The sequence below is a fragment of the Oncorhynchus kisutch genome, linkage group LG11 (assembly GCF_002021735.2).
Source record: "Oncorhynchus kisutch isolate 150728-3 linkage group LG11, Okis_V2, whole genome shotgun sequence".
NCBI classification, from domain to species: domain Eukaryota; kingdom Metazoa; phylum Chordata; class Actinopteri; order Salmoniformes; family Salmonidae; genus Oncorhynchus; species Oncorhynchus kisutch.
In genome coordinates, this window is record NC_034184.2 from 43,644,845 (window position 1) to 43,661,319 (window position 16,475).

Here is a 16,475-nt window from a genome sequence, read left to right on the forward strand (position 1 = left end):
GAGGTTTAAAAAAAATATTTTAACCTGCGTGTCGTGATTGCATTTGGTGTAGAGGGACTAAATACATTTATGCACGATAGCGCACGATAGCGCACACGCGCAGCCGGTTTGGGTTCCGTGTAAGAGTATATGGCCATTTAAGGCCAGATTGTTCTTCCAGATGTTCAAACGTTCATAGATAACCAGCAGGGTCAAATAATTATCACAGTGGTTGTGGAGGGTGCAACAGGTCAGTACCTCAGGAGTAAATGTCAGTTGGCTTTTCATACCTGAGCATTCAGAGGTCGAGACAGCGGGTGCGGTAGAGAGAGAGAGTCGAAAACAGCCAACCAGGCAGGATATAACCCCACCCACTTTGTCAAAGCACAGCCCCCACACCACTAGAGGGATATCAACAGACCACCAACTTACTGCCCTGAGACAAGACTGAGTATAGCCCACGAAGACATCCTCCACAGCATGAGCCTGAGGGGGTGCCAAACTGGACAGGAAGATCATGTCTGTGACTCAACCCACTCAAGTGACGCACCCCTCCTACGGACGGCATGGAAGAGCCCTAGTAAGCCAGTGACTGAGCCCCCGTAATAGGGTCAGAGGCAGAGAATCCCAGTGGAGAGAGGAGAGCCAACCAGGCAGAGACAGCAAGGGCAGTTCGTCACTCCAGTGCCTTAAGTTCACCTTTGCACCCCTGGGCCAGACTACACTCAATCATAGGATCTACTGAAGAGATGAGTCTTCAGTAAAGACTTAAAAATTGAGCCAGAGTCTGCGTCTCTCACATGGATAGGCAGATCCTTCCGTAAAAATGGAGCTCTATAGGAGAAAGCCCTGCCTCCAGCTGTCTGCTTAGAAATTCTAGGGGCAATAAGGTGGCCTGCGTCTGTGACCGTAGCATATATCTAGGTACAGTTGAAGTCAAGTTTACATACACTTAGGTTGGAGTCATTAAAACTTGTTTTTCAACCACTCCACAAATGTATTGTTAACAAACTATAGTTTTGGCAAGTCAGTTAGGACATCTACTTTGTGCATGACACAAGTAATTTTTCCAACAATTGTTTACAGGCAGATTATTTCACCTATGATTCACTGTATCACAATTCCAGTGGGTCAGAAGTTTACATACACTAAGTTGACTGTGCCTTTAAACAGCTTGGAAAATTCCAGAAAATGATGTAATGGCTTTAGAAGCTTCTGATAGGCTAATTGACATAATTTGAGTCAATTGGAGGTGTACCTGTGGATATATTTCAAGGCCTACTTTCAAACTCAGTGCCTCTTTGCTTGACATAATGGGAAAATCAAAAGAAATCAGCCAAGACATCAGGAAAGAAATTGTAGACCTCCACAAGTCTGGTTCATCAATGGGAGCAATTTCCAAATGCCTGAAGGTACCACGTTCATCTGTACAAACAATAGTATGCAAGTATAAACACCATGGGGACCACACAGCCGTCATACCGCTCAGGAAGGAGACTTTGTTGCGAAAAGTGTAAATCAATCCCAGAACCACAGCAAAGGACCTTGTTAAAGATGCTGGTGGAACCCGGTACAAAGTATCTGTATCCACAGTAAAACGAGTCCTATGTCGACATAACCTGAAAGGCCGCTCAGCAAGGAAGAAGCCACTGCTCCAAAACTTCCATAAAAAAGACAGACTACGGTTTGCAACTTCACATGGGGACAAAGATCGTACTTTTTGGAGAAATGTCCTCTGGTCTGATGAAACAAAAATAGAACTGTTTGGCCATAATGACAATTGTTATGTTTGGAGGAAAAAGGGGGATGCTTGCAAGCCGAAGAACACCATCCCAACCATAAAACACGGGGGTGGCAGCATTATGTTGTGGGGGTGCTTTGCTGCAGGAGGGACTGGTGCACTTCACAACATAGATGGCATCATGAGGTAGGAAGAATATTTGGATATATTGAAGCAACATCTCAAGACATCAGTCAGGAAGTTAAAGCTTTGTCGCAAATGGGTCTTTCAAATGGACATTGACCCCAAGCATACGTCCAGAGTTGTGGCAAAATGGCTTAAGGACAACAAAGTCAAGGTATTGGAGTGGCCATCACAAAGCCCTGGCCTCAATCCCATAGAAGATTTGTGGCAGAACTGAAATTGTGTGCAAGCAAGGGCCCCAACAAACCTGACTCAGTTACACCAGCTCTGTCAGGAGGAATGGGCCAACGTTCTTTGTGGGAAGCTTGTGGAAGGCTACACGACGCGCTTGACCCAAGTTAAACAATTTAAAGGCAATGCTACCAAATACTAATTGAGTGTATGTAATCTTTTGACCCACTGGGAATGTGATGAAAGAAATAAAAGCTGAAATTAATCATTCTCTCTGCTGTTATTCTGACATTTCACATTCTTAAAATAAAGTGGTGATCCTAACTGACCAAAGACAGGGAATGTTTACAATGACTAAATGTCAGGATTTGTGGAAAAACTGAGTTTAAATGTATTTGTAGGTGTATGTAAACTTCCGACTTCAACTGTATGTATGGCCGGATCAAATCAGAGAAATAGATAGGATCTGTTATTAGCATGTTTTAATTACTCTCATAAAATGGTAGGCTTTCAGGTACTCAACAAGAAGGTCTGATTTCATTACTACTACAACAGGATCCAGGTTGTAAGTTTAAAGATTCAGTCCATTTAAAAAACTGGATGCCTCTTACAGTTCAATGTTGTGATGTGAATATCCTGGCGAAATGCATAGAACATAGAAGTTAAAAGGTTTTACCAGATATTGTTCATACTGATCATACAGGTGTTTTACATGGACAATATATTGGAGATAATATACAACCATTACTTGAAACAATTGAACATCATGAAACATCAAAGATACCAGGTCTTCATATCAGATTTTGAAAAGGTGTATGATAAAGTTGATTAGAATATATATATATATATAAATGCCTGGATTACTTTAATTTTGGTGAATCTCTTAAACAATGGGTGTCACGTATACTCCCTCTCCGGCCTCTAGGTCATCAGGCTGCTGATTATCCCGCACACCTGTCATCATCATCTCGCACACTTGCGCCTCATGACACTTACCTTAAATCCATAACCTCCTTGATTATCTTCCCTATATCTGTCACTCCCATTGGTTCTTTCCTCAGGTGTTATTGACTCTTTTTTTTCTTGTCGGTGCGCTGTTTGTGTTTCGTGTTCATTGTTTATCTTTTTTATTAAAACGCGCAGTCCCTGAACTTGCTTCCCGAGTCTCAGCGCACTCGTTACAATGGGTTAAAGTTATGTACAGCAACCCCAGATGTAAAATAGTAAATAATGGTTACTTCTCAGTAAGTATAGAGCTTTTAAGAGGAGTAAAATAAGGCTGTCCGTAGTCTCCACGTCTATTTATTATGGCCATTGAAATGCTAGCTATTAAAATTAGACAACAAGAACATCAAAGAGTTAGAAATCCAGAGGATAATAACAAACGTGTCAATATATGCCGATGACTCAAGTTTTTTTTCTTATGTCCGCAATCTGGATCACTGCAAAGTCTCATTGAAGATCTTGATCACTTTTCTAGCCTCTCTGGACTAAAACCTAATTATGACATGTGTACCATATTACGTATTGGATTGTTAAAATACAGTGTTTACACTACCTTGTAGTTTAGCAACAAAATGGGCGGATGGTGAAGTAGACATACTTGGTATTCACATCTCAAAAAATATAAATTAACTTACCACAATCAATTTCAATAGAAAGTTTGCAAAAATAGATAATATTCTGCAACCATGGAGAGGTAAATCACATTAAACCACATGAACTCTTTGGTCCTATCACAGTTTACTTATTTACTAATGGCACTGACAACTCAGACAACTCATTTTTTTAATAATTTGAGAAAAGAATATTACATTTTATTTGGAACGCTAAGCCAGACAAAATTAAGCGGGCCTATTTATATAATGATAATGAGTTTGGGGCTAAAATGATTAAATATTAAAGTTTTAAACCTCTAACTAAAAGCTTCACTCATAAATTATACTTAAACCCAAAATGTTTCTCCAGTAGATTATTATGAAAGGCTCATCCTTTGTTCAAAAATGGCCTTTTTGCCTTTATACAGATTACAAATTCTCATTTCCAAATAATTAAACATTACATTTTGTTTAAAGTATCGCCCTTTCGTAAAAAAGCCATACAAAGCTGGGTGCAATTTTAGTTTTATCCTCCAGAAAAGATGGAACAAATATTACAACAAATGTTATGGTTAAACTGAAATATACTAATTAATAAAAATGCATTCATTATGGATAAAATAAAAATAAATGTTTATATTTATTAATGATATTATGAATAGAAACAGAGGAGTTATGTTACATATGCAGCTATCGAGAATATGCGGGATTGTCTGCTCAATCCAAACTTAATATCAACTGATTGCACCATTACCACAAAAATGGAGGAAAAGGGAATTTGTTTGCCTGTCAAATATTAAAGATACAAATTGGCTGAAAGATATTTCTCACATAGACAAATATACCAGTTTTTGAGTAAAAACATGTTGACAGCTGCTCCATGCAGGTTGCAAAATAAATGGGAAGAGATGTTCAATATACCGATTCCATGGCACATGGTATATGAACTGATACAAAAAAACAACACTTGATTTAACACTTCGAGTTTTTCCAATTTAAATGATTACATACAATTCTTGCCACCAACAGAATGCTATTGAAATGGGGCATACAACAATCTCAGCTCTGCAGATGTTGCTGCGAAGAGGCAGAATCACTAGATCATTTATTCTGGCATTGCCCGTATGTAGCTTGTTTCTGGTCACAGATTCAGGAATGGTTAAAAAATCACAACATTCACTTAAAATTAACTTTAGAAATAGCAGTGTTGGGCGATTTGGAAAGTCATAGTCGGTCAATAAATAATAGAATAATACTCAGAGGAAAGTTTTCATCTTTAGCTCACAATCTGTGGATACTATATGATTAGAACGGTTCAAAATGTATGTAAAAAACATCACAGCACAATTGAAAAACATATGGTCTATGGTGATAGGTGGGATGGGCTGAGAGTGGTGGAGGGGTGGGATTTTATATTTTATGTTTGGTAATGCATTCTTGTTATGTGACTGCTTTACATATATTTCTGGGCTCCCGAGTGGCGCAATGATCTAAGGCACTGATTCTCAGTGCAGGAGGTGCCACTACAGTCCTTGGTTCAAATCCAGGTTGTATAACATTTGGCTGTGATTGGGAGTCCCCTAGGGCGGTGCACAATTGGCCCAGCGTCGCCAAGGTAGGCCGTCATTCTAAATAAGAATTTGTTCTTAACTGACTTGCCTTGTACATCCAGCAGAAAAGCTGTAATAAAAAAAGAAGACATTTGTCCTCTGAAGAAGGGTGGTGGTGGATGGGTTAATAAAAAAATGAATCAAACTTTCCAATTTTACATAAATAACACACATGCTGCTGTTCCAGTTTCAACTGACCTGAGCCCTAGGACCATGCCCCAGGACTACCTGACATGATGACTCCTTGCTGTCCCCAGTCCACCTGGCCATGCTGCTGCTCCAGTTTCAACTGACCTGAGCCCTAGGACCATGCCCCAGGACTACCTGACATGATGACTCCTTGCTGTCCCCAGTCCACCTGGCCATGCTGCTGCTCCAGTTTCAACTGACCTGAGCCCTAGGACCATGCCCCAGGACTACCTGACATGATGACTCCTTGCTGTCCCCAGTCCACCTGGCCATGCTGCTGTTCCAGTTTCAACTGACCTGAGCCCTAGGACCATGCCCCAGGACTACCTGACATGATGACTCCTTGCTGTCCCCAGTCCACCTGGCCATGCTGCTGCTCCAGTTTCAACTGACCTGAGCCCTAGGACCATGCCCCAGGACTACCTGACATGATGACTCCTTGCTGTCCCCAGTCCACCTGGCCATGCTGCTGTTCCAGTTTCAACTGACCTGAGCCCTAGGACCATGCCCCAGGACTACCTGACATGATGACTCCTTGCTGTCCCCAGTCCACCTGGCCATGCTGCTGCTCCAGTTTCAACTTCCACCTGACTGTGCTGCTGCTCCAGTTTCAACTGTTCTGCCTTATTATTATTTGACCATGCTGGTCATTTATGAACATTTGAACATCTTGGCCATGTTCTGTTATAATCTCCACCCGGCACAGCCAGAAGAGGACTGGCCACCCCACATAGCCTGGTTCCTCTCTAGGTTTCTTCCTAGGTATTGGCCTTTCTAGGGAGTTTTTCCTAGCCACCGTGCTTCTACACCTGCATTGCTTGCTGTTTGGGGTTTTAGGCTGGGTTTCTGTACAGCACTTTGAGATATCAGCTGATGTACGAAGGGCTATATAAATACATTTGATTTGATTTGATTTGACAAGCATGCTAACTCTTCCTGCTTACTGTTCTTAACCGCTCTTACGACCTTCCCAGTCTATCCCTCAGGATCGGTTGGTCTTTTCTATTCATCAACCCCTGATGTGACTTGCTACTCCCTCCTCTTCTCTGCCACATCCACTGTCTGTCTCTAAATCAACTCAGATGCAGAATTAATGAGGTCAGGAAATGTCAATGCTGCTCATTAGGTCTTCCACACATCATCCCCTCCTGATTCCACCACACAGACACCTTGTACTCCCGCCGAAACAAAAGACAAGAGACACACACAGCCTTTAGGAACAAGTCCTTAGACGTCACTTCTTTGAAAACCACCGTCTGCTTATTCTCTTATATGAGTTCCTGACAGCGAAAAGGTCAAAGGTGTCAAAAGGCGTGCCGACCCCCCCTCTCTCTCCTCCTCCAGCTGCATTGACCTGTATATAGTCGGTCACTGATCTATCATGTCCCTGTGATATAACTACCCCTCTCCTATCTACGTCATCACCTCACACCCAGCAGCTGTGTGTAGAGTGATTCGGCTTGGTGAAGAGCCAGAATGATTTCGCAATTTGCATCGATAAACCTGTCCTCTGGGAGGTTCACACAGTTGACTTTCCAGTTGCTGCTACAGGATGGTCGTCTTATTGTCCTTTATTGGTTGAAATGAAGCGCAGTGTTGTATTCAAACAGGTGTTATCGAAGCCTGTTGGGTCTTTGTTGTGTGCTCTCCTGGTCAACCATGGTAACTCACTGTAACTGTTAAGTACACTGTGTGCCTCTCCCCACACCTCTTAGGAGTGGGAGATCTGTGAAGTGCCTCTCATCTGCCCATGGATCATTTTGACCACTTGATCGCTTCAGACAGTAATTTGTACTCTAGAAGGATGTAACACAAACTCAGACAAGACATTTTTCATTTGAGGGGCCATTTGTCTGTAATAAAGTTCAGTTGATAACGTATCACCTTTATTTTTAGATTGGCATCCAGCCCTACCAATTTGGTCAGTCATGAAGACACTCTTATGCTTTGTTCGCTCCCTGATGAATAAACTAGCAAAACACCATTCTTATGAAATCACCAATTGTATACTTCCCACAGGACACAGGCGTCAATTCAATGTATATTCCTGCTTTGGGTCAACATAGTTTTATTGAAATTAAGAGGAAACAATATTGATTAAACCAGTGTTTCCCCAGTAAGTTTGTTGTCACCAGTCGCAAGTGGTTATAGGCACACAAAACAAAATATTTCACAGAAAGGAGATATAAGGAAACAGATAGCTAGGCCTTTCATTCTCTCCTACATTGTGTTTATCGGAGCAGTGGAATTATTTTCCAATGACAAGGAAAGAGAAAATACATTTTTCTATCTCAAGGTGTGAATGAACACTTCTAGGATTGTATTTTTACCCTTATTTTGCCAGGAAATTGACTGAGAACACATTTTCATTTACAGCAACAACCTGGGGAATAGTTACAGGGGAGAGGAATGAGCCAATTGTAAACTGGGGATGATAACGTGACAATGATGATATGAGGGCGAGATTGGGAATTTAGCCAGGACACCAGGGTTAACACCCCTACTCTTACAATAAGTACCATGGGATCTTTAGTGACCACAAAGTCAGGACACCCGTTTAACGTCCCATCCAAAAGACAGCACCCTACACAGGGCAATGTCCCCAAACACTGCCCTGGGATATATTTTAGACCAGAGGAGTAGGAGCCTCCTACTGGCCATCCAACACCACCCGGTCTCCCATCCAGGGACCAACCCTGCTTAGCTTCAGAAGCAAGCCAGCAGTGGGATGCAGGGTGGTAGGCTGCTGGCTAACTGTTGCCATGTGAACCACAAACATAACGGTGTATGTGAGTGTGTACGTGTAGCATCTGTTGTATGTCTGCGTATAAATGATTAACACTAATAAGCATTTATCAATATGAAATTACATGTCATTTATGGGTCGATAAGATAAATTGTGCTCAGGCATAAATTATAGGAATAAGGCTGTTGTTTGCGGTGGATGAAGCTTACGAAGCGTGTAGCCTAGCACTTTGTCTTCCACAGGGGCCTTCCTTCCACTGTTCTCTCTCCATCGTCCCTCTCTATTGCTGAGATAAACAGCCAGACAGGTTGGACAATCAGAACGGATTGTTGTTAGATTACCCAGCAGGCTTCTATAAAACCCTCTGATAAGGGGTACCTTTCCATTCCCCAACCACAGAGATTCATAGCATCCATTTCCCCCACCAATACAGTTAGAAATGTCTGTGTTCACTCTGTCACTGGTGTGTTACTGAGAGTTGGGGTGAGAAATGTCTGTGTTCACTCTGTCACTGGTGTGTTACTGAGAGTTGGGGTGAGAAATGTCTGTGTTCACTCTGTCACTGGTGTGTTACTGAGAGTTGGGGTGAGAAATGTCTGTGTTCACTCTGTCACTGGTGTGTTACTGAGAGTTGGGGTGAGAAATGTCTGTGTTCACTCTGTCACTGGTGTGTTACTGAGAGTTGGGGTGAGAAATGTCTGTGTTCACTCTGTCACTGGTGTGTTACTGAGAGTTGGGGTGAGAAATGTCTGTGTTCACTCTGTCACTGGTGTGTTACTGAGAGTTGGGGTGAGAAATGGCTGTGTTCACTCTGTCACTGGTGTGTTACTGAGAGTTGGGGTGAGAAATGGCTGTGTTCACTCTGTCACTGGTGTGTTACTGAGAGTTGGGGTGAGAAATGTCTGTGTTCACTCTGTCACTGGTGTGTTACTGAGAGTTGGGGTGAGAAATGTCTGTGTTCACTCTGTCACTGGTGTGTTACTGAGAGTTGGGGTGAGAAATGTCTGTGTTCACTCTGTCACTGGTGTGTTACTGAGAGTTGGGGTGAGAAATGTCTGTGTTCACTCTGTCACTGGTGTGTTACTGAGAGTTGGGGTGAGAAATGTCTGTGTTCACTCTGTCACTGGTGTGTTACTGAGAGTTGGGGTGAGAAATGGCTGTGTTCACTCTGTCACTGGTGTGTTACTGAGAGTTGGGGTGAGAAATGTCTGTGTTCACTCTGTCACTGGTGTGTTACTGAGAGTTGGGGTGAGAAATGTCTGTGTTCACTCTGTCACTGGTGTGTTACTGAGAGTTGGGGTGAGAAATGGCTGTCTTGGAGAGAGAGCAAAACACTATTTCACACACTTAACTCTTCTATAGTTTACAGTGTAAGCACATGTAGCTATGGCTTTTTATGTACGTCAAAATGGTAGTTCTGATTTTAATAGTCAAACTCCAATGTGCTGGATGACACAATATAGAGAAAGCTTGTCTGTGTGTGTGTTGATGCTTTCGGTGACTGAAGTGATCAGATTGATTATGATTGGTTGTATAATTAAGCAGTAACGCACAAAGGTAACTGGCCAATATAACACGGGCTGAGGGCTGTTCTTATGCACAACGCATCAGGGAGTGACTGGGCACAGCCCTTAGCCGTGGTATATTGGCCATATAGCACAAATCCCGAAGTGCCTTATTGCTATTATAAACTGCTTACCAACATAATTAGAGCAGTAAAAATACATGTTTTGTCATACCAGTGGTATGTCACACCCAATCAGCATTCAGAGCTCAAACCATCCAGTTTATGAGGCACATAGCTACTCCTAAAATGGTAACAGCCTATTTCAGACATCAGTTTTGACTGCTCATGTCAGTTCTAGTCCTTTATTACCTACAGAGACATAATTCTAATAGATTTTCCACCCAAAGCCTTCTTTTCAATGAACACAAACTATAATATCCTAGCTGAATAAAGTGGCTAGATAACATTTTGCCATCATTTTCTGTGAGCCAGGTGGCTGTATATGTCAATTAACATTACATAAAACCTCATATGCATACTCGTGTCAATTCCCACTTAATGACTGAATGTCTTCGACATAGATATAGAAGAGTATGATGGAAAGGTCTAGCTGGCTATTGTACCGATTGTAAAAATCAAGAATAAAGCAAAGATCGATCAACAAGATCTCTGCTCTACCTTGATACCGCCCATTAGTCAAGGTCTTGTAAAATATTACATTTTGAGTATAAAAAGACTCACATATACATTTCTAATTGGGCTGAAGTGACTTGGAGAATAGAAATCTATGACATGGTAAATAAATTACCAGTTGAACAAGGATGTCCAAGTAGCATTCAAAGTCATAGATCCTGCTATGAGGAATATCCCATTTCAAGGTCAGCTATTCCTAGAATATTTAGATAGCCCTTCATTGAGTTACCAGATAAAAAAACTAAATATATATATATATTTTTAATCACGTTTTACAAACAAAATGTTCTTTATTATCCCCAAGACAAAATTATGACTTGTCGGATACTCTTTGCAATCCACTATGCATGCACTCTCTTTTTACAGAACATTGTCAGTTAGGACACAGCCTAAATGACAACTCATAACCTCTGTTAACACAATATAGGGACTTGGGGTGTTCAGAGTATATTACAGACACACTAATGATCACACAACCTGAAGTACCACCTAATTTTGAGCTTTGAAAGGTGCTAGCCCTGTCCACTCTCATCCAAACAAAAGATAACCTAAATTCATACATGATGAGACCCCCAAATCCTTTCCAAACACATACATGTGTGCTGACAGAAAACATGGTCAGACTGATGTTAGTTTTAGATTGTTGATCAGCAGTTGTAGTTATTGAACCACTGAAATGATACTGGTTGTATAGGAAACGTACAGAAATGTCAGTAGAGATACACATGTACAACTTGCACAAGCACACATACACAGAGCCAGTTAAATGGGCCAGCAGTAGTGATATACTAGATTTCTCCTCCATTTTACAAATGAGAGATTATTTGTGTCTGATGAAATCTTGCAGAATGGAACCCTAACATGAAACTAGGCAATAAATAAGACATGGAGGGGGAATATCAAATCAAATTTTATTTGTCACATACACATGGTTAGCAGATGTTAATGCGAGCGTAGCGAAATGCTTGTGCTTCTAGTTCCGACAATGCAGTAATAACGAACAAGTAATCTAACTAACAATTCCAAAAAACTACTGTCTTATACACAGTGTAAGGGGATAAAGAATATGTACATAAGGATATATGAATGAGTGATGGTACAGAGCAGCATAGGCAAGATACAGTAGATGATATCAAGTACAGTATAACATATGAGATGTGTATGTAAACAAAGTGGCATAGTTAAAGTGGCTAGTGATACATGTATTACATAAGGATGCAGTCGATGATATAGAGTACAGTACATACGTATGCATATGAGATGAATAATGTAGGGTAAGTAACATTATATAAGGTAGCATTGTTTAAAGTGGCTATTGATATATTTACATCATTTCCCATCAATTCCCATTATTAAAGTGGCTGGAGTTGAGTCAGTGTCATTGACAGTGTGTTGGCAGCAGCCACTCAATGTTAGTGGTGGCTGTTTAACAGTCTGATGGCCTTGAGATAGAAGCTGTTTTTCAGTCTCTCGGTCCCAGCTTTGATGCACCTGTACTGACCTCGCCTTCTGGATGACAGCGGGGTAAACAGGCAGTGGCTCGGGTGGTTGATGTCCTTGATGTCCTTTATGGCCTTCCTGTAGCATTGGGTGGTGTAGGTGTCCTGGAGGGCAGGTAGTTTGCCCCCGGTGATGCGTTGTGCAGACCTCACTACCCTCTGGAGAGCCTTACGGTTGAGGGCGGTGCAGTTGCCATACCAGGCGGTGATACAGCCCGCCAGGATGCTCTCGATTGTGCATCTGTAGAAGTTTGTGAGTGCTTTTGGTGACAAGCCAAATTTCTTCAGCCTCCTGAGGTTGAAGAGGCGCTGCTGCGCCTTCTTCACGATGCTGTCTGTGTGAGTGGACCAATTCAGTTTGTCTGTGATGTGTATGCCGAGGAACTTAAAACTTGCTACCCTCTCCACTACTGTTCCATCGATGTGGATAGGGGGGTGTTCCCTCTGCTGTTTCCTGAAGTCCACAATAATATATACCTTGGAGGGGTAAAGCAATCCCTTTCCTTGACTGACAGTGAGCATAATCATTATCCACATTATTGCTCCTAATCTGAATCATATAAAATCCTGCTGGACCCTTGAAGAGGAGGAAGCTGATCACTTCCGAGGCTGGGCAGCGATGTAGAGAGCCATCAGGCAGTAGAGGGTCCCACCAATGGTCAGGGCCATGGTAGTCCTGTACAGCATCTTGTCCATCAGGCCTCCCTTCAGGTGCACCGGGATACCATCAGACTTCTGCAATGTAGACAGTACAAAGAGAATGAGATATTTGAAAGGAATTCCCAACTCGAAATCCTGAGACATATCATTGTTTATTTAAGTCCAAACATTATCACTGCTCACAACTTCTCTGCAGGGACAGAGAAGGAGTGTATAACTTTCTAGCAGTAGGATTTTAACTTTATCAGTGCAAGTACATTTTGGCAGTGAAATTTCATGGTTAACAAAGTAAATTACCACAGGAGTGTATTATCGTTGCATCTTCGAACCAAACAAACCAAGGTCAAGTAGGGAAAACTGCCACACAAGCTTAACAATTTTTCAATAAAACCCCAATGACCCTAGGAAGCCGATAACATATAAAACAGGGTCTAGGTCAAACAAAGGTTAGAGAAGTTTGTCTGTACCTAGAAGAGTTTCTGTAGGTCAGGGACTTTGTTGTGTCCCAGGTACTCCACCATGTTCCCTGCCTCTGACACATATTTGGTGGGTGTGGCAAAGATCATTGGGGGAGACTCCGTGGGTGGGCACTGTTATCCTCAATCCCTGGAGAGGCAACACAACTTTAGATTGAATACCACATGACCCAAACACGTAGACAATATAGCTACTATCACACCATGTAATATGCATTCAAACAATAGTTACTCAGACATAGTCCACAAAACCCAGTTGCAGTGGTGGAAGAAGTCTGTCATACCTGAGTAAAAGTAAAGATACCTTAATAGAAAATGACCCCAGTAAAATGAAAGTCACCCAGTAAAATACTACTTGAGTAAAAGTCTACAAGTATTTGGTTTTAAATATACTTAAGTATAAAACATAAATGTAAATTCTACAACGTACTTAAAGTATCAAAAGTAAAAGTATAAATAATTAAATTCATTAAATGAAAGCAAAGCAGATGGACACATTTTCTCGTTTTTAATTTACGATAGCCAGGGGCAAGCTACAACTCAGAGATAATTTACAAACTAAACATGTGTTTAGTGAGTAAGCCAAATCAGAGGCAGTAGGGATGACCAGGGATGCCCTCTTGATAAGTGTGTGAATTAGACCATGTTCCTGTCCCTGCTAAGCATTCAAAATGTAACTGGTACTTTAGGTGTCTGGGATAATGTGTAGTAAAAAGTACATAATTTTCTTTAGCAACGTAGTGAAGAAAAATTAAAAGTTGTCAAAAAATAATAGGTAAGTACAGATACCCCCCAAAAGGACTTTGGTACTTTTAAAGTATTTATTACTGAAGTACTTTATTCCAATGCCAAGCTTGTGTATAACGTTAATAAGTGAACGTAAACCCACTGACTGATAAACGTCAACATGTATCAGGACGTGTGGGTGGGGCTAACGTTACCTTTATAGACTATAGTTATGTTTAGTAGTTCATCTACCGCTGATAATCGAGAACGTCTCTGCAACAAAAACGCTGGTACTAAACTAACGTTACAGTGTTAACGTTAACCGCAACAGCTTGCAAGATAAAGCTGTGTTAGCAAAGAGCCTAGTTAATTATCTTTATCAGTCGAGTCGCCTTAACCAACCACAACAAGCTACCCGGTTAATTGTTATAAAACAATATAATTGTTTGTTGTTGCCATGTTGTGTAAATCCATACATAGCTACATGTGTTTGCGTTGCCAAATTGAAACCGTGGAAATTGGCTAACATGCTGAAGTCAGGTGGTCAACAACGTGACGGTCACTCCGGCACTTCTACATCTTTGGCTGCCTGCTAGACATGCTTTCAGTTCTCACCTGAGGGTTGTAAGCACTCGGTGCCGATTGGATAAGTCTTTGTGTAACTGCATTTAACTTGTAGTACATTTTACTTGGCTAACTAAACAAAAATAACATACACGAAAAAGGTTGAATCACGGACTTCTCCTCGTTGGTCACTCGGAAGAAGTACACCGAAATGACGATACAGGTTGGCTGGCTCAATTGTGCCTGATTAGAGGGTGCGTTCGAAAATTCACTATGGCTATCTACTCCGATTTCAGAGCACTCTCGTCTGAGTGTGCAAGATCGCAGAATAACCGATGAATTTACGAACGCGCCAAAAACCGATGAATCTGACAGGTGTCAGTAAACGTAGGCAAAACAAGTAATTATGTTGTTGCCAGCAGCACAGTTAAAGCCACTAACGCTGTAGATAACAAGTACAATGGCCAGAGTGAGGTTCTCTCATTTGTGTCTGGGAGTAGCTAGAAAGCTGGCCAACTTTAGCCAGTTAGCTAGCTTGACTGCTTTTGTGAGATCAGAACGCTCGGATCAACCCTACTCTTCAGCCAGAGCTGAATGCTCTAAGAGCAAAACGTTCTGAATTTACAAAAGACACGCAGCCCACTCTGACACACTGGAGGCAATTACGAACGCACCCATAACAAATTACATATAGAACCTCGATATGTAATTTATGTGTGCGTTCGTAATTGCCTCCAGTGTGTCAGAGTGGGCTGTGCGTTCTGCCTCTTCTTCTATGGTATAATGGCAGGCCACAAACAAACCATTAATGTGGTTCTGCCACCTATTGTGCTGGAGTGTGCGATCAATCATGGTTTGCCTAATTCTGTACTATTAAAATTAATAAACAAGTACATCCCTACTAACTTCTAACAACCCCCCCCCCAACTCCATCCAACCTCTTCAAACTTTCCCTCTATCATGATGAGACAATCCATCCTTAGGATTATTCAGCTTTAAAAAAAACATGTAGACAGTAATTTGTTACCCCTAAAACTGTAACTGTTACTATGTTCAACCTGGTATTTCTGCTTTCCACATTCTGAGTTGTGGTGGTAACCTTTCCAATGAAAGCTATGAAGTAAAGTTTACTTACTATCAAAGTGTCCTTTGACACAACACATTTCTGGAAGCAAGGTTTCTGAACAGGCTTCGAAACCATGGCACAACTATTAGAAGCACTAATGATTATATCTGGGCCTCTCTAGCCCCATTCTCTGAACATTTTCTTTAAAGGGAAACTACATATTTTTTTCAACTTCATCATCTCCAGCACCACAACATCAACATATGTAAAAATGGTGTGTTTATGTTTTGTAGTAAAAAAGATAGAGGAAGACATGTGTTTCCAATGACATTGTGCTTTTTGTTGTTGTTGTAATTTTACCCATTTTTTTCTCCCAAATTTCATGATATCCAATTGCTGGTTACGATCTTGTCTCATTGCTGCAACTCCGCAATTGGCTCAGGAGAGGCAAAGGTCGAGACATCCTCTGAAACATGACCGGCCAAGCTGTGCTGCTTCTTAATACAATGCTCGCTTAACCCTGATGGAAACACCGTTCAACTGAAGACAAAAGTCAACTTGCAGGCGCCCGGCCCACCACAAGGAGTTGCTAGAGCACGATGAGCCAAGAAAAGCCCCCCAGCCAAACCCTCCCCTAACCTGGACAGCGGTGGGCTAATTGTGCATTGCCCTATGGGGCTCCCGGCCACGGCCGGCTGTGATACAGTCTGGGTTCAAACCCCAGGCTGTAGTGGAGCCACAGCGTTGCGATGCAGTGCTTTAGACCTCTGCACCACTCATGCGGGCTGCAGTGTGTGATTTTGACCAATTGGGAGTGGGCATTGCCTACTGATTGTCTACGATGTCATTGGAAACACTTACAGTGGGGCAAAAAAAGTATTTAGTCAGCCACCAATTGTGCAAGTTCTCCCACTTAAAAAGATGAGAGAGGCCTGTAATTTTCATCATAGGTATACTTCAACTATGACAGACAACATGAGAAGAAAAAAAATCCATAAAATCACATTGTAGGATTTTTAATGAATTTATTTGCTGGAAAATAAGTATTTGGTCAATAACAAAAGTTT

At 41.6% G+C, this 16,475-nt stretch overlaps 1 protein-coding gene across 1 annotated transcript; it reads right to left on the bottom strand.

Annotated features, from left to right (window-relative positions):
* Positions 1–12,290: 12,290 nt before the first annotated feature.
* On the bottom strand, positions 12,291–14,716 carry LOC109899080 (cytochrome c oxidase subunit 7A-related protein, mitochondrial-like). The gene is given in 4 exon segments (XM_031835157.1): positions 12,291–12,651; positions 13,044–13,160; positions 13,162–13,182; positions 14,394–14,716. Coding segments are annotated over 4 exon segments (345 nt in total). The 5' UTR covers positions 14,463–14,716; the 3' UTR covers positions 12,291–12,513.
* Positions 14,717–16,475: the final 1,759 nt, after the last annotated feature.